The 26,421-nt window shown below is 48.8% G+C and overlaps 12 protein-coding genes across 12 annotated transcripts; 7 read left to right on the plus strand and 5 right to left on the minus strand.

The window, feature by feature from the left end:
- Positions 1-743: 743 nt before the first annotated feature.
- On the plus strand, positions 744-1,116 carry FIESC28_00528 (uncharacterized protein; the record flags this gene model as incomplete). The annotated part of the gene is made up of 3 exons (XM_031154679.1): positions 744-803; positions 887-971; positions 1,082-1,116. 3 exons carry the CDS (start codon positions 744-746, stop codon positions 1,114-1,116), a joined length of 180 nt encoding a protein of 59 aa, XP_031021259.1.
- Positions 1,117-2,032: 916 nt separating this feature from the next.
- FIESC28_00529 (uncharacterized protein) lies at positions 2,033-3,153 on the minus strand (the record flags this gene model as incomplete). Its single annotated transcript, XM_031154680.1, has 2 exons — positions 2,033-2,067; positions 2,124-3,153. 2 exons carry the CDS (start codon positions 3,151-3,153, stop codon positions 2,033-2,035), a joined length of 1,065 nt encoding a protein of 354 aa, XP_031021260.1.
- Positions 3,154-4,699: 1,546 nt separating this feature from the next.
- On the minus strand, positions 4,700-5,392 carry FIESC28_00530 (uncharacterized protein; the record flags this gene model as incomplete). Its single annotated transcript, XM_031154681.1, has 5 exons — positions 4,700-4,806; positions 4,866-4,956; positions 5,045-5,132; positions 5,189-5,247; positions 5,300-5,392. The coding sequence occupies 5 exons, from the start codon at positions 5,390-5,392 to the stop codon at positions 4,700-4,702; spliced, it is 438 nt and encodes a 145-aa protein (XP_031021261.1).
- Positions 5,393-5,864: 472 nt separating this feature from the next.
- FIESC28_00531 (uncharacterized protein) lies at positions 5,865-7,080 on the plus strand (the record flags this gene model as incomplete). Its single annotated transcript, XM_031154682.1, has 3 exons — positions 5,865-5,892; positions 5,941-6,000; positions 6,059-7,080. The coding sequence occupies 3 exons, from the start codon at positions 5,865-5,867 to the stop codon at positions 7,078-7,080; spliced, it is 1,110 nt and encodes a 369-aa protein (XP_031021262.1).
- Positions 7,081-8,535: 1,455 nt separating this feature from the next.
- On the plus strand, positions 8,536-10,424 carry FIESC28_00532 (uncharacterized protein; the record flags this gene model as incomplete). The annotated part of the gene is made up of 4 exons (XM_031154683.1): positions 8,536-8,581; positions 8,672-8,814; positions 8,881-9,983; positions 10,031-10,424. 4 exons carry the CDS (start codon positions 8,536-8,538, stop codon positions 10,422-10,424), a joined length of 1,686 nt encoding a protein of 561 aa, XP_031021263.1.
- A 235-nt stretch (positions 10,425-10,659) lies between these two features.
- On the minus strand, positions 10,660-11,832 carry FIESC28_00533 (uncharacterized protein; the record flags this gene model as incomplete). The annotated part of the gene is made up of 2 exons (XM_031154684.1): positions 10,660-11,707; positions 11,813-11,832. 2 exons carry the CDS (start codon positions 11,830-11,832, stop codon positions 10,660-10,662), a joined length of 1,068 nt encoding a protein of 355 aa, XP_031021264.1.
- A 728-nt stretch (positions 11,833-12,560) lies between these two features.
- Positions 12,561-13,299, minus strand: FIESC28_00534 (uncharacterized protein; the record flags this gene model as incomplete). The annotated part of the gene is made up of 3 exons (XM_031154685.1): positions 12,561-12,910; positions 12,970-13,159; positions 13,213-13,299. 3 exons carry the CDS (start codon positions 13,297-13,299, stop codon positions 12,561-12,563), a joined length of 627 nt encoding a protein of 208 aa, XP_031021265.1.
- Positions 13,300-13,586: 287 nt separating this feature from the next.
- On the plus strand, positions 13,587-14,585 carry FIESC28_00535 (uncharacterized protein; the record flags this gene model as incomplete). Its single annotated transcript, XM_031154686.1, has 1 exon — positions 13,587-14,585. The coding sequence occupies one exon, from the start codon at positions 13,587-13,589 to the stop codon at positions 14,583-14,585; it is 999 nt and encodes a 332-aa protein (XP_031021266.1).
- A 3,146-nt stretch (positions 14,586-17,731) lies between these two features.
- FIESC28_00536 (uncharacterized protein) lies at positions 17,732-19,373 on the plus strand (the record flags this gene model as incomplete). The annotated part of the gene is made up of 2 exons (XM_031154687.1): positions 17,732-17,911; positions 17,964-19,373. The coding sequence occupies 2 exons, from the start codon at positions 17,732-17,734 to the stop codon at positions 19,371-19,373; spliced, it is 1,590 nt and encodes a 529-aa protein (XP_031021267.1).
- A 1,007-nt stretch (positions 19,374-20,380) lies between these two features.
- Positions 20,381-22,249, plus strand: FIESC28_00537 (uncharacterized protein; the record flags this gene model as incomplete). The annotated part of the gene is made up of 4 exons (XM_031154688.1): positions 20,381-21,277; positions 21,350-21,512; positions 21,569-22,141; positions 22,221-22,249. 4 exons carry the CDS (start codon positions 20,381-20,383, stop codon positions 22,247-22,249), a joined length of 1,662 nt encoding a protein of 553 aa, XP_031021268.1.
- Positions 22,250-23,221: 972 nt separating this feature from the next.
- On the plus strand, positions 23,222-23,383 carry FIESC28_00538 (uncharacterized protein; the record flags this gene model as incomplete). Its single annotated transcript, XM_031154689.1, has 2 exons — positions 23,222-23,314; positions 23,369-23,383. 2 exons carry the CDS (start codon positions 23,222-23,224, stop codon positions 23,381-23,383), a joined length of 108 nt encoding a protein of 35 aa, XP_031021269.1.
- A 1,542-nt stretch (positions 23,384-24,925) lies between these two features.
- FIESC28_00539 (uncharacterized protein) lies at positions 24,926-26,148 on the minus strand (the record flags this gene model as incomplete). The annotated part of the gene is made up of 5 exons (XM_031154690.1): positions 24,926-25,084; positions 25,185-25,319; positions 25,403-25,600; positions 25,726-25,753; positions 26,081-26,148. The coding sequence occupies 5 exons, from the start codon at positions 26,146-26,148 to the stop codon at positions 24,926-24,928; spliced, it is 588 nt and encodes a 195-aa protein (XP_031021270.1).
- Positions 26,149-26,421: the final 273 nt, after the last annotated feature.

The raw sequence follows: 26,421 nt of genomic DNA on the forward strand, positions 1-26,421 counted from the left end.
GATTGCCGCAGCTTCGTCGAAGAGCATTGAGTAAACCTACGTTGAAGACAATTTTAAATCTTGTTGCCAGGCGTCTATTTTGAGTTCCAGTTCAAGTTAAAATGGCATAATCATGCTTCATTGGTTCGTGCCTCGAGTGTATCCAATCAACCCGCAAAGCCTTCAATATCATGTGTAATTTGATTATGTTTGTTGGCTATGAACCTAACCGTCCCTTGTGCAGTAAACCGAACCTGTGTACGTCACTTATTCCTGTTCTGAATGTACTCTCAAAGTGTGCATCACAATGTGCAGTGAAGTCTACATACCCGTATAACATCGTAATAAATGCTTGGTAACACTACCACCAGTAAAGCGAGGTTCTGCGTAAGCGAGAGCTGAGTGGGTTGATCAGTCTAGCCAGGGTACATGAGTCTACACCAAACTCTCAGCCAAAACCAAAGTACCTGTCACGGCTGCTTACCCTGTGTCGAGTGTCGACCGATCGACCCAAATCGAGGCCATTCAGGTTTCCCTGAAACTTTGCCCTCCGATTGGCTCCATGGCTAGGACTTCCACCAAAACGGAAAGGGCACAGCCTCCAGGCCCATCCCTAAGGTTTATCTGACGGTCTGGCCGCTTGTGTCGCGACCTTTCCTCTTTTCCCTCTTCTTCACCTCTTGCTTGAATACGAACGTTTAACGGTCGAATACCCCTGTTTCTCGATTTTTCTTTGTAAGAGTACCCTGCTTCAAACCGTCATCATGGCTCGTGGCAACCAGCGTGAGAAGGCTCGTGAGAAGAACCTCAAGAACAACAATGCGGTTAGTCTTACCATTGATGCCCTCACCCCAGGCAGAGATGCGCAGCAGATGATGAACTGACATGGCATGTTTCGCACTTATAGAAGACCAAGACCAACATGAGCGGTACTCAAATGCAGCACGCCAAAGAGTCCAACGCCGATATTATGCGACAGAAGCAGGCTGCTGGTATGTCCGAACCACCCCCAACCCCCGAAAACGAGCCCTATAATGCGACGACCACAAACCAAGAGGCTGCTGCTCCTTGAACAAGTGAATACTAACACAATAATCTATAGCTGAGGCTCGCAAGGCCGCTGAGGCCAAGAAATAAATGCTGCGATATGATGTACGAACACTATCCACTCTGGCTTGAAGAAAAAATATCGTCAATCATGTGCATGGAATACCACAACTGCAAGAGATGGAAGATAAGGGCCAGAGGCAAAGGGGGAACGTTCGGGATCAGATATTCTTTTCAGCGACGAAACGAAACGACTTTTGGGTAGCACAGGCGAAGTGGTGCAATAATATGGGTTGGGTTGTCTTTCAAAAAACAGTTACTACATACATAGGTAGCCTCTTGAATACATCTTTGCGATGATGTTTGCTCGTGATGGCTAAATACGCAGCTCTAGGGTCCCTTCTTTTTTCTCTTTCGCTCTTAACCTCTACTTGTAGGACATGGCTCACAGACAAATGGTTTCAATGTCGTGCGCAATGTCAACTATCTTCTGATTGCTCTTAGGAACATATTTCCCGCAAATCAGAAATGTGTTAATCGGCCGTGGTGTCGGTGTGCATATCACCAGGAACGGCAAGTCGAGGAGTATGCTCCCCTTGATGTACAATCACAACCACAAACATGGCTTTTCATACCGAGAAGACTGTTTGCTACTACACTTTGAGAACTGCCTCACTCATATCACACTAGATGCGAAAGCTCTTTCGACCCGATGCACAAAGACAGTCGATTCCTAAACAACGAATCACTTCTGGCACTATCGAGATGAAAGGCACACATTTAAAGATCATGATCAAAAATTAAGTTTCGTCCCATAGGTTTTGTCCCATTAACTAACTATACCGATCTTCAAACCCGTGAAGATTTCAAATGCCATCTAGGCTACCCAAAGAAATAATCCATACCGTCTAAAACCCATAAATGGTACATTCAAGTAATAACACATCGCAAACAAGTACTAAGCATCTTCCGTGGTATCAACACTCCTCGTCTATCATGTCGTTACTTAGCTAATACCGCCAAGGTTGTAGGGCATAGCTCCTGAGATATTGTTAGTCTTTGTTACAATGAGTAAAGATTGTATGGTTCAAACTTACCAGCCATGCCACCAAATGAGTTGATGCCTTGGGCCGCGGCAGGGAAAGCACCAGCGGCGCAAGAAACGTGGCACACACAGCTGCCGTCGGGAGCAACAGTGCCCTTGCCAGGAACAACTCCTGTAGCCTCAGGAGGAGCGGCAGCAGCATCAGTGCCAGCGGGAGGAGCGGCAGCGGGTGGTGCGGCCTCAGCAGGCTTGGAAGCGGCGGGAGGAGCAGGCTCACCACCCTGGATGGGAGCAAGCTTACCGTCACCCTTCTGCTGGATGGCCATCTCCTTGAACTTGGCATGGGTCTTCTCAGCTGAGGGGTTGATGGAGAAGACCATACCCTGACCACAGTGGTTGCCCTGCTTGCAGTAGAACCAGAGAGGAGTGTCGACCATGACTTGCATAGCAACCTGGGGGGGAGGAGACACAGTGTTGTTGGGGTTGGCCATGAAGCCAGAGTCCATGCCGCCCTCCATAGCATCACAGGGGGTGTCGAAGCCAGACTGAGAGACGGTGTGGTTCTGTGAGAGGAACTCGAAGACGACAGTGTCACCGATAGGGATATCGTGGAGCTCTTCGGGCTGGTAAACAAGACCTCCAGGGCCACCAACGGTAACAGTGTGCTGGGCAGCCTCAGCAGGCTTAGTCTCGATAACCTCTCCACCCTTGGTGATGGTCTGAGTAACTGTGACCTTCTCGTTGACGGTTGTGGTCTCGGCACCAGCTCCGGCGTTGTGCCAGATGATGATGATCTCAGTCTTGGACTCCTTGGTAACACCGGGGTGGACAACCTTGGCAGGAGCCTCGACGACCTCAGCAGGGTGCTTGACCTCAGCAGGAGGAGCGGGATGCTCAGCAGGGGGAGCGGGAGCGGCTACTGGATGCTCAGCTGGGGCAGCCGGTGCAGCAACAGGGTGCTCCATGGCAGGCATCTCAGGTGCTGCGGGCATCTCAGGCTCAGGATGTGTTCGTCGTTCATGGAAGCGGGCGGCAAAAACCATAGGCGCAAAGGCGGCCAGGGCGAAAGTTGAAGTCTTCATGACGTCGTTCTGGGTATTAAACTGGTATGGTATAAGGAAATAGGTAGAGATGATCTGCCAGAGATTGAATCGGTTTTAGTTTTAGTTGATTAAAGGGACTCGAATAATGAAGAGGGCCTGCCTTCAATGAAAGGAAATCTAGGTGCAAAAAGAATGAAGCACGAAGAAACAATTGAGAACTGAATGAGAATGAGATATGGGAATGAGACGAGAATTGATTATCGTGGAACGAGCATGCTCTTATTATAGTACATCAGTCAAAGGCTGCTGCGACCCCTTGAAAAGACAAGCCTTCAAACACATGTTCGAAACACGGCCGCTGAAGAAGCCGACTGCTACTCTCAGGCTGAGAGTCTAGCCCTGCATTCGCTTCGGTTTCTCAAGATCCGATCACCATGGTCGCTATAGCGCTGTGGTTTCCTGTGAAACGACTTCTGGTGCGGGGGGTCGTTTCTGTGACAGATCCGTCTCGGGTCGCGTTTGGTGTTTTGGAGTTTTACCCCATTCCGCTACTCATCAGCGCCAAGCGAATTATATGCGACAGATAATGATTGGGTTGTTTTCTTACGTAGCACCCAGTATAGGGCAAAAATGCTTAATTAGGCCTTGTATAGGGTCGTATTGCTAACCAACAGCAGGGGTAAAGTTTTTAGGGATGAGACCCAAGCTCTTACACATAGAGACAGGTCCGACGAGCCAAGAACGGGAGTGCTCCTCTCCGTCCTATACTGCCAGTTGGACCAGCCGCTTAAGGCTATTGCTATACCAGAAATGAAGCTATTTCGTTATCGACGAGGTGGTGGCCAAAGCCAAGATATTAAATATTATAGTCGCCGTTTGAGCGGTATAACATTCGTTTCACCAACTGATCGTCAACGTCGAGGTTTCATCGACATCGTCTGGCCTTTTCATTTCACAAACGCTTAGGCAATGATTCAGTCGAGGAGTTTGTTCCTTGAGAGATTATGTTTCTTGAAGCTTGGCCTGCCATCATCGGCCGCGTGTCTTGTTCTGGGCATAGTCGAGTGGATATGAAGTGGTTAATAGATGTGTATTATTGTCCTCTGGCGGTGGTCTATGCTTCAAGATGCACATGCTCTGTCACGAGGAAGGCAGAAAATATTTTTAATATTTCCCTTTCAATATCAAGCTGTTTAAGCTCTCAAGCATGCTGTGGTACAGCATCAGACTCGTATTATTGATGTATAGAGACCTGCGCTGTGCTTAGTGTCGTCCTATAATCTCAAATATTCACTCATGGTAGCTATACCGTGACATGATATATACTTACAGATGCCTTTAACATCGCATCCAGTGACTTGTTTATGGAGGTTTCTCCACGATGTTCCATTTAAAGTCCTTCATCTAAGCTCATTCATGCACATACTCCCGAGTAAACGACAATCAATCTTGCGTCGTCGCATCAACGGCAGCTGTCCGACCGAGAACCCATGTCCAGCTCATGGCTTTCACAGCCACGTTGAGAGATGGCTACCGCTCTTCCGTGTTTCAAGGGTGGTATTCGAGTACATCATTGTTTCTTCGCTTACGAAGCATGGTTTTGTTGAGCTTGTTGCTGGCCTTCGTACAAGCCTGTGTAGTAGCCTGCATAATACCAGGACATGAGAAGTTTTTTGAGGCTTTCGTCTTGAACTATCGCGATTGGTTAGTCAAACAGTGTAGCAGATGGCGGTTCAAAAAGCTTGGCTTACCAGAACCTAGAACGGTCTGTATCGGAAAAGCAGGGACACCTTGAGACTGAGACGGAGCCGGTCCCTTAGACTCGTTCCGTGATGAAGGGATCTGCAAAGATGGTTAGCCGTACGGAAGTGATGAGATCCAAAGACCGGATGAGGCTCGGATAGATTAGGCCGTTGGCAAGGATGCGTACCTTATTTTCCTCGGTTCTTTCTGAGATCAAAACGTTCTCTTGTGTTTCTGTTGTTTGAGGCTGTTCAGGTTCTGGCTCTGCTTCAACCCTAGTTCATACGTGAGCAGGCTGTCTTCAAGATTTTATCACAAGTATTCTGCTTACTGGTTTTGAGACTCCAGATCTCGTAAACTTCCACCTTTGGCGTGTATGCTGTGATATTTCTGTGAAAGGTCTGTCAGTGAATGTTCGTGGTAAATCTATGGGCATACTCACTTTGTACTCTTGCAAAGCCTCATTCCAAGAATCTATGAGGGCGGAGTCATCCCACATCTCCTCATGAGTGAGGTTCTCTTGCTTTTTTGACATCTTGGGCTCAGATGTTGATATCTGTAAAGCTCAAAGGATTAAAGTGGTAACCCCCTGACTATTCGGTGTGCTTGGAGTATGGTTGAGATGAGATAAGTGATTGTCAACTAAGATGAGTAACTCCTTGCTTAGTTGTGAAGTTGAAGTATTTGGATACAAGGCGTTTCACCCACAGCTCAAAGTAGGTGTTCAGAATGTAAAGTGAAGTGTCCAACGTTGCCTGGGGCTGCTCTTACCATAAACTATCGCCAGTCGTTGGTTCCATGTAAGCTTCAGCAGCTCCAGGCACTTTTTAGTGGGACAAGCCACTGAAGGGACCCCAACCCCCACTACGATAAACTGATAATGGACAAAGTCCTTCACCGCCCAAATTAGATATGGCAGAATCCCAATTTTTTTATGGCCCACGCATCTTTTTCTGCGGGAGTCCAGCTTTTGCGTATCTAGCATCAAGACAACCATAACAGACATAATGGCACCAGAATTGAGAAAGAGAAAGTGTAAGTACTTTCAAACCCAGGCAAACTTCATGCGCTAATCCTTTATAGCTGCTTCTGACATCCAGAAGCCCAATGGCGCTGCCAAAGCTGCCAAGCCTAAGCGAAAGGGTAAGCATACAACACCAACAAGACAGTTTCATTCATGTCGCTGATACAGCTTTTCTAGCCCCCGAGGATGCGTCGCCTGTGTCGCTGAAGAAGCAGAAGTCTATCAAGAAGACCGCCGTCACAACAAAGGCCGCCGAGAAGCCGGCGCAAAAGTCCAAGAAGAGCAAGCCCGTCGAGGAAGTCAAGGTTGTCGAGGAGGAGTCCACCACACTTGATATCCCCGATGAGTCCGAGTCAGAGGCTGAGGAGGGCAAGGAGGTCCAGGCGATCGTGGACGAGCTCGATTCCGGCGACGAGGACATCACCGAGGGCGACGCCAGCTACAAGGATGGACAGGATGTTGGCAAGATTCCCAAGGTCTCCAAGGCTGTTGAGAAGGCTGCTAAGGCCTCCAACGAGGACACTGGCGTTATCTACATCGGTCGCGTTCCCCACGGTTTCTACGAGCAGCAGATGAGACAGTACTTCGAGCAATTCGGTCCCATTGTTGCGCTGCGACTTTCGCGAAACAAGAAGACCGGTGCCAGCAAGCACTACGCCTTCGTCAAGTTTGCCGAGGCCTCCACTGCCGAGATCGTTGCTAAGACTATGGACAACTACCTTCTGTTCGGTCACATTCTCAAGTGCCGAGTTATTCCTAAGGATCAGGTTCACGAGGATATGTTCAAGAACGCCAACCGACGGTTCAAGGCGGTCCCCTGGAACAAGATGGCTGGTAACCAGCTCAAGAAGCCTTTGACCGAGTCTGCATGGGCGAACAAGGTGGAAAAGGAGAACTCCAAGCGCGCTAAGAGAGCTGCTAAGCTCAAGGAGATTGGTTACGACTTCGACGCTCCTGAGATGAAGGATGTCCCTGCCCCTGTTGCTGCTATCGAGAACGGTGAGACTGAGACCAAGGCCATCGAGTCTGCACCTGCCGAGAAGGAAGAGGAGGCCAAGGTTGAGGAGACCAAGGTCGAGGAGCCCGCTGAGGTTGTCGAGGAGGTCGTCGAGAAGACCGAGGTTGTGACCAAGCCCAAGGGTAAGGCTGCCAAGGGCAAGGCGACAAAAGGAGGCAAGGGCCGCAAGACAAAGGCTTGATCGGGTACAGAATTGTTCAATTCAATGGGTTTTCGGCGTTTAAAGCGGCATAGATATAGTTCAAAAGAGATCCATAATGAAATGAATGCAAATTGGACATCCATCATTCAGTGTCACGCGCTATGTTGCAGGCATGCATTGGCAATTCTATCTACAAAACGAGCAAAGTTTCACAAAGATATGTACGCACATAAGCGAACCCATAGCACTCATAGAAAATAAAAGAGCAAGCAACGGGATTATGAAAGGCGATATATGGTCTACTTCGCGCTTGATTGTGAAAATGCCACGGTGAACAATGGTAATTTCAAAAGTGTGATGGCGAAGATGAAAAATATGTGAAGAAGAAAAAAAGAATCTCAAAGCGCGGACGTGATAAAGAAAAAAAGAACATCGCAAGGATCCACTTCCAACATGACTAAGCCAAATTTACTCAAGTTAACCTACAGCTTGAGCAAACCGACTTTATTCTCGCTATCAACCTGGGTTTATCTGTTGTTGGTCAATGGAAATTGACTATTCTGTTGTGTCTTAAAACATCTTCAATGAGAATGATTAAAACCTGTAACGGGCCTAAGTCACTTCACCGTAGAGGACTGGCTATGCGCCACGTTGAGTTATTCATGTTGTTTGAAACTTACATAACTTGGCCAAATCAACCAACATCATGCGGTGCTAGTTGGACTTCAATTTTTCAATATTGAGATGCTTTCTCCTAGTAGCCTCAAAGAGTTTTCCAATACAAGCCCACGTTACCGGCTTTTGGTCTAAGCGGTAGCCATGTGGGATGTATGGCACACGAAAGAGATATCACAATGGCAGTTTGAGAGGCAAGTTCTTTTGAGCCAGGCCAGACGAAATAAGTACCTACCTTAGGCATATAGGTGTAGCCCGAGAAGCCAGAGGAAATTTAACGGCCCTTTGGAGTGAGACTCATGGAGAATTAGAGGAAATTGCATCTTGGCACCATCTATGTATCAGCGAATACGGGTTCACAATACCAACAGGATATCATTCGACCAGTCTTTCTGACCTTCTAAGCAGTAAAAGAAGGCCTCAAATGTCCAAAAGAGCAGGTCGATGTTGTAACTGACAAAATGTTACAGTAGTAGTCGGCCGGTAGTTTCGGACCCGACTTGTTGGGATGACGCCGCACCCGTTGAAACGTCGCCAGCTCCAGGGAGCTCCAGGTACTGACATCCACTAAATCCCACCAATGCCTCAGCTGACGTGGTGCCCTGGAATTCTAGAGGTATCCCTCCCCGTCCCGTTGACCTAACACCAACACCAGGGAGGCCACTCTGTACTGTAATGTACATACTGACACGTACCCGACCTGGCCTACTCTAGATCCTGCATCCATTATCGCGTAAAAGCAACCCCGGCGCTAAGAATACTATATCTGCACGACATTGAACTTCTGAATGCTCGTGACTGGCGCATTCGAAGCTCACCATGTCTTCCGCTGTTACAACGAACCCGGCCCAGGCGACGAATTCAGGTGCGTGCAATCCCTACCCCTGCAATTGAGGTGGAAATGGAGAGTCGAGAACGTGTCCTAACCATGGGGCCTCGCTTCCCGCTCGTGCAGGGTCGTCCAAAAAGAAGAAGAACAATAAGAAGAAGAACGCCAACAAGAACAAGGCTTCCGAGGAGCAAACTGGTACTTCTGAGCCTCAACAGGGTTCAGATAAAGACGCCCTCGAAGACGAACCCGAGACACCCACTCAGCCCGTACGTAGCCATGACGCTTCCCAAATCATGCAATTGCGCGCGCGCTGACATGTATCGCCATTTTAGGAGACGCCAGTTGATGCAGAAGCCGAAGACGTAAACGAAAGCACCACAGTTCAAAGCAACGGGCATGCCGTAGAGCCCCAGGACAAGAGCAACGGGCTCACACCCCCTCCAGTTGATGGCGAAAAAGAAAACACCAACAATTCAGATACCTCTGCCAAGCTAGAGGCCATGAGTCAAGAACGAGAGGCCTTGCGGGCCGAGGTCGAACAGCTACGGAAGCAGCTCGAAACCATACAAGAGACGCATAGCAATGAAGTCACACAGCTCAAGAGCGACCTGGAAGAGAGCAATGCCGCCAAAGAGAACGCCGAGGAGGAATACCAGACTCTTCTTGGCCGTGTCGAGAAGATCAAGCAAACACTGAGCGATAGATTTAAGCGCGACAAGGCGGATCTCGAGGAAAGCAAAGAGCGTATAGAAGAGCTCGAGGCAGAAAACGAAGAGCTCAGGAATAGTGCAGCATCATCCGGTGGTGATGTTGCCAAATTAAAGGAAGAACTGCAGGATGCGACCCGGGAACTCAACACCCTCCGAAGTCGAAACAACCTATCGGCACAGAACTGGAGCAAGGAGAAGGAAGAATTACTTCGACATGTTCAACACCTAAAGTCAGAGATGGAGACGACCGCCAACGCCATGGGTGAGTGGGAAGTTATCGCCATGGAGGAGCGCTCCATCAAGGAGAGCTTGGTCGACAAAGTCTCGGAATTGGAGGAACAGGTCACCATGCTACGACAAAACTACGAGAGTGCTACTGCGGATAGAGATAGCCAGGCGACCCTCATCGAAAACCTGCAGAACGCTCTCCGCGAGATCCAAGATGCCCGCAAAAAGGAGCTTCGTGATATGGTCGAGACCACAGAGGCACAGATCCAAGGCCTCAAGAAGCAAGTCCAGGAAGCTGACGCTCGCGCTACTGAAGCCGAGACTGCCAAGCAGACTCTGACGCAAGAGCTTGAGCGAACAGCACCTTACGAGAAGGAAGTCAAGGAGAAGAATCTCCTAATTGGCAAGTTGAGACATGAAGCCATCGTGCTGAATGACCACTTGACCAAAGCACTACGATACCTAAAGAAGACCAAGCCAGAGGACAACGTAGACAGGTTTGTTTCTCCATATCCGTTGTTAAAATCTCACTAACCATGAAAAGGCAAATTGTCACTAACCATCTCCTCCACTTCCTCACCCTCGACCGCGGTGACGCCAAGCGTTTCCAGGTCCTCCAAGTCATGGCTGGCTACTTAAATTGGACCGACGAGCAGCGAGAGCAAGCTGGTCTTGCCCGACCAGGCACATCAAACAATTTACGCCTACCGATTTCACCTTTCAACCGCACACCAAGCTCGCCTTCCCTCAATGCCGATCTATTTGCGGACACATCGTCTGCAAAGGATAAGGAGTCGTTATCAGAACTCTGGGCAAACTTCTTGGAGCGCAGCGCACAAGAGGGTGCTCTAGAGACGCCAAGTCGTAAGGGCAGCACAAGCAGTGCAGCCACAGGGCCAGTGAGGCCAGAGTCCACAAAGCCAGAGTCGAAGAGTTAATGTTGAATATGGAGTTTTGATGTGGCAATTAAACTAAACTGACATGTGAGGAATGAACACGGTGCATGTTTCAGGGGGTTAGTGGGGAGATTATTTCACTGGACATTGTTACAAGAGAGAGAACGAGATACGTTTTTCAAGGTAATGGAAGATAAATTTGACGGTCATAGACCTTTTTGTATGAATAGCTCTTTTGAAAGAAGGGTTGGGAATACGCAGCAGGATGGAGAGGATTTTAACCATCATGTGCTGTTTCTGCATGCAAGTTCTGCAGTACATTCTGTGCATAGCCTTCGGCGTCCCTTGTAATGCTGCCAACGTCAATACGATTACTCAGCGCATCATTGACTCCCTCTACAACCTCACGCTCCTCCATGACCTCGCCCATGAGGCGGACTTCGTGGCTCCAATAAGCATGGCTGCGCGATCGAAGATCTTCGTCGCGTAGGGCTGTGTTCTTGACAATGCCCAATGCGCTGAGCTTACTCTTGACGACCATCAAGGCACGACCAGTTGCTTCAATGCGCTCAACAGGCGACGGTGGCTCAACAAATGCCCGGTTCGTGGCAGACAGATATAGAAGCCAGCCAAGGACAGCGTCAAAGCCAGCAAGAGTTACCAGGCGTGCAATTCGGGCAGTCCAGTAGAAGAAGTCGACTTCCGACAGACGAAGAGCGCGCGCATTGGCCTGGTAGTTGTAAGAGTTGACAAAGTAAACATCGAGAGCTGCGATAACAGCAGCAGCCATCGTGGCCTTTGGTCGCCACTGAGCGCCAGCTCGACCTGTGAAAGTAGGGCTTGTGACGAATGCGACGACAAAAAGGTTGGCGATATGAGGCCACAAGAGTTGTGGGAGAGCATAGTTGAAGAATGTCTTTGGTTCCTCCGAGGTACAGAACGGGCAGTTGGCCAACACATCGGGACCAAACTGCAAGTAGAGCAATCGACTCTCCAAGTTGACAAACCGGCCCCTTAGAGCCTCGTCCTGCTTTGTGAGAATATTATCGGGTCTCCCAACAGCGACTCGGTTGAAGAGAACATCGACAGGGATCTGGATACGGCTTTGCGTCGCAAGGAAGAGGTTCTCGGGTGCGAAGGGTGGGAGCGTCTGGACGAGGTAGCCGACTACGAAGAAAGCCAGAAGCGCGAGCGCAACGCCAACGCGAGGCGGGACGGGTACTATTGGTGCATTGCGACCGTGAGGGTTATTCTTAACTGATCGGTAGTATGATATAGCCTTCGGTATGATTATGGGTCCGAAGAAGATAACGAGGGAACGAAGACTGGGTTATAAGGTTAGCAGTTGTACAGAGAGTTGGAGTATAAGTGGCCGCCGGGGAGAATAGAGTATGTGAACATGGATGTACACAAGGATTAAATCAACTTACGAGTCCCAAGGAATTGCCATGATGGCCAGTATCGATTCAATATGGCCAAATGGTCTTTGATGGTAATATAGTGAAATTGAGTGAGGTCCAGGTTGAACACGGTCGTAACAAGTCGAGAGACGAGGCTGAATGACAATGACACGACGTCAGTCCAGGAACCAATATCGATAAGGCAAAGGTGGCGCCAAGACTTTCGTCAACGAAGAATGAGTGTCCTCGGCCAATGTGGAGGGACTTGGGACTTTGGTGGGGCCGTCCTCTTTTTCCAACGTAAAACCGACAATTTTTCTTCCTCTCGTTGATTCTTCTTTCTTTCTTCAACTCACAATCACAACAACACAATCATTCTTTCCTCAATCTTTACGAAATATTCACGATCCCAACTATAGCTCAGTAGCGCAATACTATGGCCCTCGCGCCGTTATTCACAGCGTTCCCTTCATTCTCTCCCGTGATACCAATTCAGAAACACCTCGCGTGTACTGTTTGGCGCTTTCGAAGCTTTCGCGATCTCTTCATGGTCGCCAGAGTCAAAAAGCAGCCTAGATCAAGCCCCAAATACCCTGCCAAGGGTTATTCTCTGTCGTGTTACAAAGTCTCAGCTTCGGCAATGAAGAACTTTGCGTCAAATTTCGAAGAGATACATCCCCAATCGTAGTCAAGTTTTTTTGTGTAAAATCAATGCTTTGCATGCATGCCTTTATTATGTGCGAATAAGCTATCTATCTGTCTAGAAGCGCTGTTTGTCTTATGACTTCTTCTTCTCTTCCGCGGCGACCTTCTCAGCGGCCACAGGTGCCTCCTTGGCCTGCTTTGCGTTGAGAAGTAGTCCAGCAGTACCAACAATCAAGTCGCTGAGAAGAGCAATGACTCCTGTGCAAGCAAGCTGCCACGAGGCAATGCTGACACTTCCAATAGGGGCACGAGGGAAAGACAGGATCCATTCCGCCCAGTAAGGGAACCAGCCGTAAGGCAGCCAGAACATAGGCTGAGTAGCGAACCAGAAGGGCAGGAAGTATTGCGGCGCGCGGGTAACGACGATGCGGACAACAGTGAGGACCTTGTCGAAGTTGGATCGTGACGCTTCGGTGGTTTTCTCTGTAGATATGTGTTAGCTAACTCCTTCTCCTTGCGATGGTACGACAAGCGGAACGTACTAGTCTTCTCCAGCTGATCGAGGAGCTTGTCGTGCTGGCGACGAAGCTTTGCCCACCTGGCGAATTCATCTTGGGAACTCGTGGCATTTAGGTCTCGTCGGACCTTGAGGTAATCGGCTTGGAGCTTTCGCTGCTCGCCGGCAGCCTTTGCGGTTGGGATAGGGAGGAAGTTGACCAAATTCCAGAGCTTCTTCAATTAGCAAGCGTGGCCTGAGAGCATAGCTTAGGCCGCAAGTGACGCACCAAGTTGTTAATTGCGGTGGCTCCAATGGTGTTGACGAGGTTGACGATAACTTCGACAACGAAGATGCTGAGCATAAGGGAAGCCATGGTTGCGGATCGAAAACTGCGCAGTTCAAAAGTCGGAACGGCTTTACACACTCTATGGGTGTTTGTTGCGGCGCCGGCTTGTGCTCGTGAGGGTCGAGATCAAGGTTGAGTTGATGGTGATGTTAGTTTTGGTGGTTCTGTCAAACGTGGTCAAGCCATGTCATAGCCCCGACACATGCATGGAGCTCCATCCAAACCCCTCCACACCACGTCCGCTGCATCGCGCTTACCCTATACAAATCATCTTCATATTCGTTGCTTCCTTACTTAGGTACCCAAATGATCCAATGTCACGAGCACTTGACAAGAGTGTGAAGGAAGCTCTCAAGCATGGTGACCATCAGAGGGTCTTCCTCGATATTTCTGATATTCTCATTGAGTCTTCAGATCAACTTCTGGAAATAGAGTTACTGGGCAAAAGTCATATCCTGGATCCTAGCTCGACAGTATTGCGAGACGAAAACGCGGTTGCTATACCCAAGCTACGCATAGTTCAAGCATTTATTGTGGCACAGAAACTTCACAAGCAATTCCTTGCAGACAATGGAAATGCCTCAAGAGATGACATCTTGAGGTCAACAGCAGTCATGCTGTTGATGGATCCTGAACATTTGACCGCTGCCAATACAAGAAAGAGGCTTATCATGACCAAGTTGGAGGACAAGGATGTCGAGGACATCCTACGTTCTGAGAAACACTTGCTCGATAGTTTACTAACTAGTCGGCTTCATCGACATACCAAATCACCAACATTATGGAATCACCGTCGATGGCTGATGGAACAGTATCGTCTTCACGATATCGAAGCCCCAGTGGAAGATGACATCTCGAATATCATCATGGTGTCGGGCGAACGACATCCCCGAAACTATTACGCTTGGTGTCACGCAAGATACATGATCAACGCGTGCGTCTTACCATCGTCAAAGACAGAGGAAGCTCTGTCCCGAATGATCGCGTCAACGCAAAAGTGGTGCTTCGCACATCACAATGACATATCAGGTTGGCAGTTCCTGATATTCTTGCTCGATAAGCGCCCTGCTGAGACATCGGCTGTGTTTCGTGAAACATTGAAGCTTGCATGCTCTTTCAAATGGCGCAACGAGTCTGTGTGGTATTTCCTTCGATATATCGCGGCATGGGTAGCTGGTACTGCTGACATGGAGGAGTTTGAGAATGTTCGAAGAGGATTATTGGATAACGCTGCTGAGGATGAGTCTGGAAAGCGCACACTTGAAAGAGCGACACAGTGGTTAGAGGTTACAAGTGGGATTACAGCGAAGTGAGGTTGTGGTCTTGTCCTCCCAAGAACAAGACTCTAACCCGTTGGTTGCCTCACGGCCATCTCTCGGGTATATGGACTGCGAAACATGGGAATAGGCATTGGAAACAACAGACGATATCGCCTGGCGATAGATGGAATGCTCAGACTATTTTCACTTCAGCGACAACTTCTAGTTATATGTCTAAATGACGATCTGCCGCTACCTGAACAATTAGTTTCTAATTGAACATCGCTACGTTCAGTGACCTATCACAGCCTAAGATACCCATTGATAACAGAAGTAATATACACGGAAATTGAGCTCTACTTCTGATCGACGTGACCCGGCCTGATAGTGCTGTATCTTGCCGGGGTTAAGATTAGGCATTGACTGCTCGCCGCAGTTGTTTCATCAGCGGGCCAGGAAACCCATAGCTGCCAGATAATGGAGCTGCCAGGACTGGGTATGAAGTCATTTGAGCCGCATGCGGTGAGGTACGATCCATTGTGTCGGACAAGCAATCTATCTGAGATTATGACCGGCAGCAATCTAGATGCGTGGAGTTCAGACCGAGCAGAATGAGATGCTCTAGCGAGCTCGGTTATTTGGACAGCGAGTTCCTCTATGGAACATAGGTCATCGGTTCGAATTCGTTAAAGACGAAGAGTCCTAAATATTGCAATGTTGCGGAAGATATGCTTCCAGGATCAGGGATAAGCCTGGTTGTATCCTGTTTATGCGTACGCTTTGACAAGACCTATATATAAAACGTGAATTGGACCTTAGATTGTATATTATTGGGAACACGATATGATTTTGCATAACGAATATTCACAGAAGGAAGGAACCTGAGACTGAAGAAGCAATATTCTGAGCTTGGATGTATAGACGGTACAAGAAGTGAAAGTATTCCTACATCAATGTTAAAGAGCCACTAGTCAATCTCTACGTGCCTGAATACGAACCCTCGAATCAAGGGACTGGTGAGTACAAAAGAACACAGTGCAGTGATTCAATTCTCAAGCCAGAGTGTCAAAAGCCTCGTACCAAAAGAGCTCTAGAATAAAAACTGGAGTGAGCTGACAGTTATGAGGCTCACGGCAGTAGTCAGGGGTTTCAGACGATAAAGTGGCGCTGCGGGATGTTTTGACGCGTAAGAAACACTAGAGTTTTATCGAGTCAGTTGAAGGAACAGAACCCTTGGAGCCAATGACATTGAGACTGAGATGCAAGCCTAGGGGATGTCCGATGGTAATGGCAGTCTGACTGCATGTTTGACGCCAGGGCTTCATGTGATAGTATTAATGTGATAATCGAAATGGAACGATGTTTGCTTGTTGCTGCAATGGCTCTACCAGTTGTTCAAAGTTTATAATTAAGCTTGATGTTAGCATAATGGTCGTGCTCTTGCAAGGCTTGAAACAAGTTCAGATGATGTGACTGTCCCTCTTCGTCACTATTGAAGATCAATACTGAAAGCCAAATGTTTCAAGCAAGGGATTCGATAGTAAGCCACAATATGCAGCTAGTGATAGTTCCCACTGAACGCGTGTATCGTTTGCACCATCCACAGTTGAAGACGCCTGAATCAACCGCTGAAGCTTGTTTTTAACGCTTGCTCCACGTTGCTTTGCAGCACTTTTCGTGTGCCACCATGCAGATCTCGGGGCCTACCTTAACCTAAACGCATTCGTCCATCTTATCGTTTCAGGGGTAAACGTTAGAGAAGTGATGAACTGAAAGCAGCATCTTGCATCGGTTGAAAGCAACGTCGCTATCATGTGTGTACTGCTCAAAGTAGAAAGAAGTACACGGCAGAAGAGACAAGCATTATCTTAGGCCAATATCCTTGACTTGACCTGGCTTTGACTTGCCTTGACCTTGACATGGGAGCTTGTAATCTCCACAGTTGGAGGTCCCATCAAAGCGGCTAAGACTGATGGCCCATTCAGAAGCCGATGACCCCTGACCCTAACAAAGATAGGCGTCCAGTGATGAGCAGAGATGCATCGTTCTACTGCACGTCTATTGCCTCCAACACGGAGGGCGTTCCTTTGTTTATTCTGAAGCTCCGAAGAGTCGGTTTTGGGCATGTGCTTGACATCTGATTCAGTCCAAGTCAAAGACCAAATCCAAGAGATGGTGAAATGAGTACCAGATCGGCAGGTATCGACTAGGTCCAGATGATCATCGAGCCAAGATATTAGATAACCAATTAGAGTCTTGTTCAAGCCTAGCTCTGGGGTCTAGAGTCTGGCCTTGGAGATGAGATAAAGATGGAGAGTTTTGAGAGTCCTTGTAGGTGACATAAATGCAACTCTATATTGGCAACTCTTAAATGATTTATCTATTTTGACAACTCGTAACTTCGCTAGTCTACTCACTGGCCTGCCTAAACTGGGGGCCCTTTCTCTTGATCGAGAGGAAGAGGTCAAGGTACAGCTGCATCAAGTAACCGTAACCCCCCCTGGACTCGACCTCTCTCCACTCTCCCCATACCTTCTGCAGCACATACCCACCACTTCCCGTCACTCTCACTCCCTCACCTCCACATCTGCTGCCTCTCTTTAATACTGTACCTGTATTGCTTTGCCTTAATTCGTAATAATCATTCCCTCTCCCTCTCCCTCCTTCGATCTTCGTCCCTTCCTTTTCTGTTTCGTTTCATTCTCGTCGTTTGTGTTTCCTCTCTCTTTGTTCCTCTTTGTCGTGCTCCCTCCAATATCGATACTCGAGCTCAACCCCAGCCCTTCAAAGAAACGCCCTGTTCCAAAAAGAGAGACTCGGGAATTGGTCTCAGTAACCAAGCCGCTTCCATTGTTCGGCTTGTTTTGTGTGTCTTCGCTTGTGTGCTCCAACTCGACATCATTACTGTGTCGGTTTGTTTCCAATGCTGGGCTCATAAATCATAATTCTTAATACACTCCAGCCAACTTTGGCTTCAGAGGCCTCGCCTCATCTCGTCTCCATTACTGTCCTTTCCAGCTCTGTCTTCATTGACCAGACGCGTTTGAGACAAGCTGTGACGAGCTGTTCCAATTAGCACCGAATCGGCCTCCATCTTTGCTCGATTCAAGCCAAGTCGCGGTTATATCAACCACTTCCAACTTCAGATACATTTCACGACAACAAGGACTTCATAGTTCTGATTCCAATACAGCTTCAAGATGCGTCCAGGATCATTGTTAGCACAATTGGCTTTCGCCTCATCAGTCAATGCATTCTATCCGTTCACTCCGAGTTGGCGTCTTGATGTGCCAATAGGACAAGAGAGCGTGGGACGAAGGTCACAGGGCGCAGGAAACAGCGATAGTGTCCGTATGGGCATCAAACAGAGAACACCCAAGGTTTGTTATGCGAAATGCCCTGAGGCACCGTTGTACTAACCATTTACTACAGTCCAGCCAACCGATATCAGAGAGAGCAGCCCACGAAGCAGCACGCTTAATCGCAAAGTATACAGGAGGAACCGTCCCAGCTACCAGTGTATTGGCTAAGCGCAAGAACGAGTACAATGTCATGGAGGCCACGGAATCGACAAAGAAACACACTCAGGGCGTCAACCAGGATGGTACCGATTACTCGTACTTTATCGAGGTTGGAGTCGGGTCAGAGAAGAAGCCAATGTACATGCTTATCGACACTGGTGCTGGCTCAAGTTGGGTTATGGGCACTTCTTGTACCAGCAAAGCGTGTTCGATGCACAACACATTCGGCGTCGACGACTCTGACACACTCGAGGAGACAGGCAAATCCTTTAACATCGCATACGGCTCCGGAAAGGTTTCTGGTAACTGGGTCAACGATACGATCACCGTGGCTGGTATGGACATCAGCTATCAGTTTGGCCTGACGCACACGACATCGGACCAGTTTCTCAACTTCGCCTTTGACGGTATTCTCGGTCTTGCGATAAACAAGGGATCCAGCGGATGCTTCCTCAACGCTTTGGACGAGTCTAAGAACGTCGACAAGAGCATGTTCGCTGTCGCTCTGAACCGTGCAGATGATGGTACCAACGAAGGCGAGATTAGCTTTGGCTCACCCAACCCCGACAAGTACACCGGCAAGATCTCATACACATCCATCGGTAAAGAGGACGACTGGGCTATTGAGATGGACGACATGGGATTCAATGGCGAGCAGGCAGGTGTTGGAGGCATGCGCAGTTACATCGACACCGGAACCTCATTCATGTTCGGCTCACCAGCCAATGCGAAGAAGGTCCATGCTCTTATCCCAGGAGCTGAGAGTAAGGATGGCATGACTTACCATGTTCCTTGCGACAGTACGGGCAACATGACCATCAAGTTTTCTGGCGTTGACTACGTTATCTCGCATAAGGACTGGGTTTCTCCTCCAAACAAGGAGGGAAAGTGTGCCAGTAACCTGTACGGTTTTGAGGTCGTCAAAGACGCATGGCTGATTGGCGACACATTCCTTAAGAACGTCTACGCTGTTTTCGATGCGGACGAGCGTCGAATTGGTTTTGCTACCACTGCTATCAACAACAGCTCTGATGACTCTGAAGAAACGACTAGCTCTTCGTCAAAGACAAAGACTTCCAACAAGCCAACTCAAACATCTGACGACAGCGAAGAGACAGGTATCACCACAAACTCCGAGTCAACGGCGACCGCAGTTCCGGACATGGGTCTCGGCAAGGAATCAGTCTCAACCGGCACTGCCACAGCCGACTCAACACAGGCGAGCGAGACACAAGACTCGTCGGCACCCACAGGGCTACTATCACAAGCCCGTTTCACATTCATTTTCTGTTTAGTACCATTTTTCGCCCTCCTGGCTTAGAAGGAGTTGGATGAGCGGCATTACATTCTTTTTAATACCCCGGATACAATCTTTAGACGCGCGAAGAGACGCGCATATACATACCGAGAGCTTCATATAGCATGGAAAGCCGCATATATGGACAAAGAAAGCTCACTGAGCATGTGAGGGAAGGAGGATGAACACAGATATACCCGATTGAAGGGAGGGAGAACTTGTCGGGACACAACAAATGGCACATAAAGCCATCTGAAATATTCTCATAGATAGACCATCAGACTCAATAGAAATGTTGGATGGACTCAAAGAAATGCCAAGAATCTGTTGTAAACCAACCAAAGACATATCCGGCAGGTTGGTCTGTTGCTAGTTGACTCGTATGGAAAGTTTCCAGAATTTCGATCGGTCCCTGGCCGTTGGAAAGGAGACTGTAAATTGGACCCCTATTTTCTATGAAATTTGCTCTGTGAAGAGTCTGAGTTTACAGCGGCTCACAACAAGCTGGTGGCTGTTATATCCTGATCAGCAGAACTTCAAAAGAAGCAGCTCTATCAAATTTAGGAAAACCAACAAATATTCTCAATGGATGTCGATTCTCTATTCACATCTCTTCTGAGCCTGGTGTTGCTGAATGGAATGATCCGTGCCCCTGCATAAGCAACTAGCGGGCGATTTCAGAACCAAGGACCAGATTTCACAAGGGGCCCAGGGCAGTTGCACCAATCCCAGCGCCTATCATGCTGTACTCTGACGCTAATCCCCTCTATCCTTGCTTATCTGGGGGAAGGACAGACAACCATCCTTAAGCTAAGATCCTATTACAAGGAGACAGAACCTCTTACAACTTACAACAAACACCAGATATTCTATCCTTTTGATTCGACAGTCGATCGTTTACCCTTGATTTTTTGTATCTCGACCATATAATAGTCTTTTTTTCCACGTATACCTACGACCGAATCGAATAATAAGTCTTCTCCTGGGGAGAAAATGTGCAGGCAATATCTCGTTGCTGCTCCCCTTCGACAATGACGCACGCCAGGAATAATGGCTCCCCAAACCCGCATGGCGAAGACCGCGGTCTTTTGAGCCACGGGCCCGACTACGACGACGATTACTTTGGAATTGGCAACGATGAGCACAGCGGCAGTGGTAGTGGAAGCACGAGCGCAGACTTGAGGAAGGCTTCAGGCAAGACCGAATCTGATGGGAATGGCCAGCCTCGAACACCAGGCCGCGTGCGCTTCGACCTTACGCCCGAGATCGTGGGAGTCAGCAATGGACAGTCCTTTGGTGGGTTCAGAGACGACGAGAGACGGTCCTCGGATGACGCATATTTCGACATTGAAGAGGCAACGAGTCCGGCGCGAGCGCATCGTACGCCCCTCCTGACAAACATCGAAGCACCAAGCGTGGCCCTCGCAAACTCAATGGGCGATCCTTCCGAACAAGCAGAGCACGAGATGAACCGTCCCAAGTCAGGACTCAAGTCAGCCTTCATGAATATGGCCAACTCCATCATCGGCGCGGGTATCATCGGCCAGCCCTACGCCGTGCGCCAGGCTGGTCTTGTCGGCGGCATTCTGCTACTTGTAGGCCTTACAGTAGTAGTCGACTGGACCATCTGTCTTATTGTTATCAATAGCAAGCTCAGTGGGACGAGTCATTTCCAAGGGACTGTCGAGCATTGCTTTGGACAGTCCGGGTTGATCGCTATCAGTATTGCGCAGTGGGTATTTGCGTTTGGAGGAATGGTCGCATATGGCGTTATTGTTGGCGATACGATACCTCATGTGCTAGTTGCAGTGTGGCCGAACTTGTCGGAAGTGCCTGTGATAGGGCTTCTGGCAAATCGACAAGTTGCGATTGCGGTGTTTGTGCTCGGTATTGGCTATCCTTTAACACTTTATAGGGATATCTCGAAGGTGAGAATCACAAACCAGATCGCATACATGCGCTCTTGTTTGAATAAACATGAACTAACAGTATATGTGTAGCTGGCAAAGGCGAGTACGTTTGCGCTTGTTGGCATGGTAGTTATCGTCTGTACCATTCTGGTGCAAGGCATCATGACTCCTGCATCAGAACGAGGCTCTTTCAGTCCGTCACTTCTTCTTTTCAATGGCGGATTCTTTCAGGCCATTGGTGTCATCTCATTTGGTATGTCATTACATTTGCACCCCTGAGCTTGCAAAATAGCTTACTGGTTTTCACAGCTTTCGTCTGCCATCACAATTCGCTCCTCATCTACGGATCTCTGAAAACACCCACTATTGACAATTTCTCTCGTGTCACTCATTACTCGACTGGTGTATCAATGGTGTTTTGTCTCGTCTTGGCTTTGGGTGGTTTCCTCACGTTTGGCGATAAGACTCTGGGTAACGTTCTCAACAACTTCCCTGCTGACAACACCATGGTCAACATTGCGCGTCTTTGCTTTGGACTCAACATGCTCACCACGCTTCCGCTCGAGGCCTTCGTGTGTCGCGAGGTAATGTTGACATACTTCTTCCCTGACGAGCCCTTCAACATGAACCGTCACCTCCTTTTCAGCACGAGTCTCGTTGTGGCAGCTCTTGTGCTGAGTCTGGTGACATGCGATCTCGGCGCTGTGTTTGAACTCGTGGGAGCGACGAGTGCAGTGGCTATGGCATATATCCTGCCTCCATTGTGCTACATCAAGTTGACGACACGGAGCTGGCGGACGTACATGGCCGGTGCAGTGGTGGCATTTGGCATGGTCGTCATGGTCATCAGTGTGATCCAGGCGGTACAAAAGATGGTCAACAGTAAGTTACCCAGATCTGCTCGAGACACAGGCCACCGGGTCTTTGGATAGCACAGCCTCGTACTAACACACTTTCGCAGGTAAAGATGGACCACAGCAATGTGCATAGGCCAAGCAGTGCTTCACCCTTTTACCTTTATTCATACCATTATAGCATGCCTAACGAAGCATTAAGAGATATAGACACTTCTTGGAATAGCAGACGTGTAAGATAGTAAGTGGCGACGCAAAACATATGCGACTGTGAGGAAGAATCGGTCATGTATAAAAGGCGGGTGGTGATCCGGTTACACATTTGAGTGAAACATGTCAAAGAAAACCCAGGTACTTGTGCGTACACACGCACTTTAGATTTATATGCTAGGAGTTGTTGGCGTGGCGTGATACACTGTGTCTGAGATATAGACCTTTGATGTTTCTTGATAACACATGAAGCACATGTTGAACTTGGTTATAGTGATTTGAAGTGAAGCTGTGATACCGCACCACAAGACAGGCTGCTCGTTCGTGATCAGAGAATATGATCATAGGTCGAACCTTCTTAACATTGCCTTGTTGTCTATACTTTTTACTCTCCAAGTAATGCCTGCACAATGAGCTGTTTCTGACAAGATCCTTCCCATTCCCCACCCATACCCATCTCACCAGGATAGGACCCTTCAAGTTCGCAGCGAATAAGCGCGCCATGCGGTACCTCACAGCAGGTGGACCTGACCTAAGCTGCACTGCGTTCAAAGCCTAGGTGAAGCATCATATCCAAGATGGGGGGTGTCACACACATGGACGAATCGCATGAGGGGGTAAAACAAAGCAGCAGCCCGCTATTTGCGTTTGACGCCAACCCAACCCCGCTTTGAGGAACCTTAGCTACGTAAATCTCGTGTGAGGGAAGGATGATTTGTTTGGAGTTTGATGGATACTGACTGTATCCATATCCTTAGGTAGTATGGGTAGATATATAATTTGACTTCCTTCCTTTCCCCTCTTTCCTTTCCTCTTCTTCTAGTGATCCAGTTTACTCAAACATCAACATCAACCACAACCTCAAACGTCTATAACACTTCTCGATACCACAGTCAAGATGGAGCCTCTTGTTAACTACCACGACAACACCTGCCCCAAGTGCAACGCCGCCATCGACGGCGCTGGCAAGACTTGCGGTAGCTGCGGTGCTGTACGTTTTAGCACTCCTCCCTCTCCTCACCTGCATCATGCTGACTTGCCCTAGCACTGCCCCGTCTAAACTTCCAAAGAAGAGGATTCACGATGATATGACGAGACGAGTTGAGATGTGAGATACCGGTGTTAAGGGAGCGTGGTTGCGGTTTGGGCGGATGTCATGATGAGGCCGCTCTTTGAAGCGTCACTCTTTTTGTTTGGGCGGCGGTTGATACTGGAAGTTTGACCTTTGATATTGTGCAGCAGAGATTACATTCGCTACTGTTCAACCTTAAGTTCTACTACTATAAGGAAACAAGACTGAAACATATCTCAAAATATCTGCTCCAAGCATCGCAACTAGTCCGTGAATGATGTCGCTTGGCGTGAACTGTCTCGACCAGGCCAACTCACCTCAAGCTGATGTATTTACAATCCCATGCTCCGTGGCTGGTTGACGGGATTACATCACTCGTATCACAACTACCGAAATAGGCTTTGGCGTCGATCAGAGGGTCTAGCATGGGATGGGTGCCACATGACTACACACTGGCACGTGGATGGGTTGTCTTTGATAAGAAGTGTCAACAGGTACAGGACCAAGACAGACTGGATAAGCAGCTAGACAGTCCTCAGACATCAGGAAGCTTGGCCTGAGAGTAAGGGACGGAATGAACGAGTTAGACCATGTCAGCTTAGACTTGACTTTTAGGCTGTTTGTTCTCTACACCCTACAAGTTGGAGTGATAACCCCTGGAGGCAAGCATCTGGTAGCTAGTGATCAATTGTGTAACCTCGCAGCCTGTATGATGTATCTCGATATGCTTGATACAACTGCAGCCACATTTTCCAAGTGTTAGTATACAGTCAAGTCACATCGAGGAAGTAAGCAGAATATACAAAAAATCAAGAGATTAAACAGGCAGGCCCTACGCAATAGATGTCCCATCTCCATGGTCTAAGTAACGGTCTCGAGGCTCCAAGAGAAAAAACGAAAAGATTTATGGCCCGATCCGACTTGGTTTCCCCAGCCGGACCCCATATCCACACACAAGCAGACGCAAACGCTCTCGCCGTAGCCAGTCCACGAAGCCTCTCCTGGCCTCCTGTAACATCTCCCAAGTGATTCCTCGTCCATCAACCTGCAACTGATAGACTGGGCAGGAGAGCAAGGAACGAGAGTCACTCCTCCTCCTCAATGACCCCAACAAAAAAAGACACCTGGCCCACCTCCCCGCGCGTGACAAGCACATACATAAAACAGAGGTCCCGCTCGCCTGCCAGTGGTGATAATAAAATAGATGAGGTATCTGTCGGTAATAGCAACCCCCCCTGCGAGATTCAGAAGGTCCAAGAAACCATGGGCTCCGCCGACCAGAAAACCATCAATCCAGCGAGAAGGGCCGGCGCGTAGGCCGATGGACCAGACATGAGCGAGACGATATCAAACTCCAGATTCCGAGAAAACCGATGCATGCCGACAAATTTGGCCTTCTTGGCTGCCACGAGCCCGTTTCATCCGAGCTACCGAGGGCCAAGTTGAGGTTGAACTGTGACGACAAGGATTATAACGCAGGGTCCACGGTACGTGTGCGTGGGCTGCGTTCAGAGGGCTTCGATGGGCCCTTTACAGAACAAGACACTTCTTGTGGGACTTGCCACGGGTGCTTCGTGAGAGCAGAGCAGCGCGAGTAGCGTGCTCGAATACTTCACGGACGCCCTCGTTGGTCTTGGCTGAGCACTCAAGGTACTTGTAGGCGGCGATCTTCTTGCGGACCTCCTCACCCTGTTGATGTTTGTTAGCATGTATTGACATGAGCTGCAGCAAGTGACCAATCAAGTCCGGTGAACCTAAAATGGACGCCTTGCTAGGGCGGAAATCGTACCTCCTCAGGGGAAACGGGCTTCTGGCTGGTCTTTCGGAGCTCCTCGATGATCTTCTGGTCGTATCGCAAATCCTTCTTGCAGCCGACGAGGATGATAGGGAGACCTTGGCAGAAGTGCAGAACCTCAGAGATCCACTGTAAAAGAGCACGTGTCAGCAAAGCTGTATTTATAGATGGCATCCATCATGAAGCCATTTGGTAGTTGGTGTCGGACGAACCTTCTCCTGGACGTTGTCGAGGGAGTCGGGAGAGTCAACAGCGAAGCAGATCAGGATAACGTGGGAGTCGGGGTAAGAAAGAGGTCGAAGACGGTCATAATCCTCCTGGCCAGCAGTATCCCATAGGGCGAGCTCGACGTGCTTGCCGTCAACCTCGACATCGGCGACGTAGTTCTCGAAAACGGTGGGGACGTAGACCTGAAGGTGAAATTGTTAGTAAAAGGTTCGTTGTTGTTCATTCTCGCCAGAGATAAGCGTCTTTAGTTAAGCCGCGTGGCGGTGCGATGGCTGAAAGACATCAACGGTGTCGAGTCAATGCTTACCTCGGGGAAAGTGCCCTTGGAGAAAACACTATTTGATTGATTAGCGACGAGTTGATGACTTGTTTAAAGAGAATGATGGCGATGATCGATGAAGATGGCGACATAACATGGTGAGGTGAAGCAAGGGGCGTCTGCATCTATCACGATGATGATAAAGATGATTGCGTCTAACAATGCGAAGCGCTCAACCAAACAAGAAGCCAGGAACAACTATCGCATTGATTTCCTGGTGTAGACTTGAACTGGCCGAGGCATCGGGTAGAGCCGACGCGGTGATGGACAGGAATAATACGGTGATGGGCGATGGGGACGAGACGTTGGTGTCGTGTCTTGTCGTGAAAGAAGGCCAACTCACATCAACAAACAGGTTTTACCACAAGCACCATCGCCGACAATGACGAGCTTTCGGCGAATCTCAGCCATGGTTATGGATTAGATGTGTTTTTGGGTGAAGAAGTTGAGAGAAATGGACGAATTTGCTGGCGTAGAATGCGAGCTTGAGCTTGAGGTTGAGCTTGGGAGATGGATGGTGCAGGTTGTGAGTTTCGCGGAGAGCGGCGGCTGCGGGTCGATGGGGATGGGATAGCGAGAGAGAAAGAGGAGAGTGGACGCGGCAAGGCAAGAGAGAGACAGGACAGAGAGCAGAAGGGGGTCTCTGGTTTTGGGTGAAATAGGCTTGGGCTTGGTTTTTTTTTT

The sequence above is a fragment of the Fusarium coffeatum genome (assembly GCF_003316985.1).
Source record: "Fusarium coffeatum strain FIESC_28 chromosome Unknown BRIP53273_contig_12, whole genome shotgun sequence".
Classification (NCBI taxonomy): Eukaryota; Fungi; Ascomycota; class Sordariomycetes; order Hypocreales; family Nectriaceae; genus Fusarium; species Fusarium coffeatum.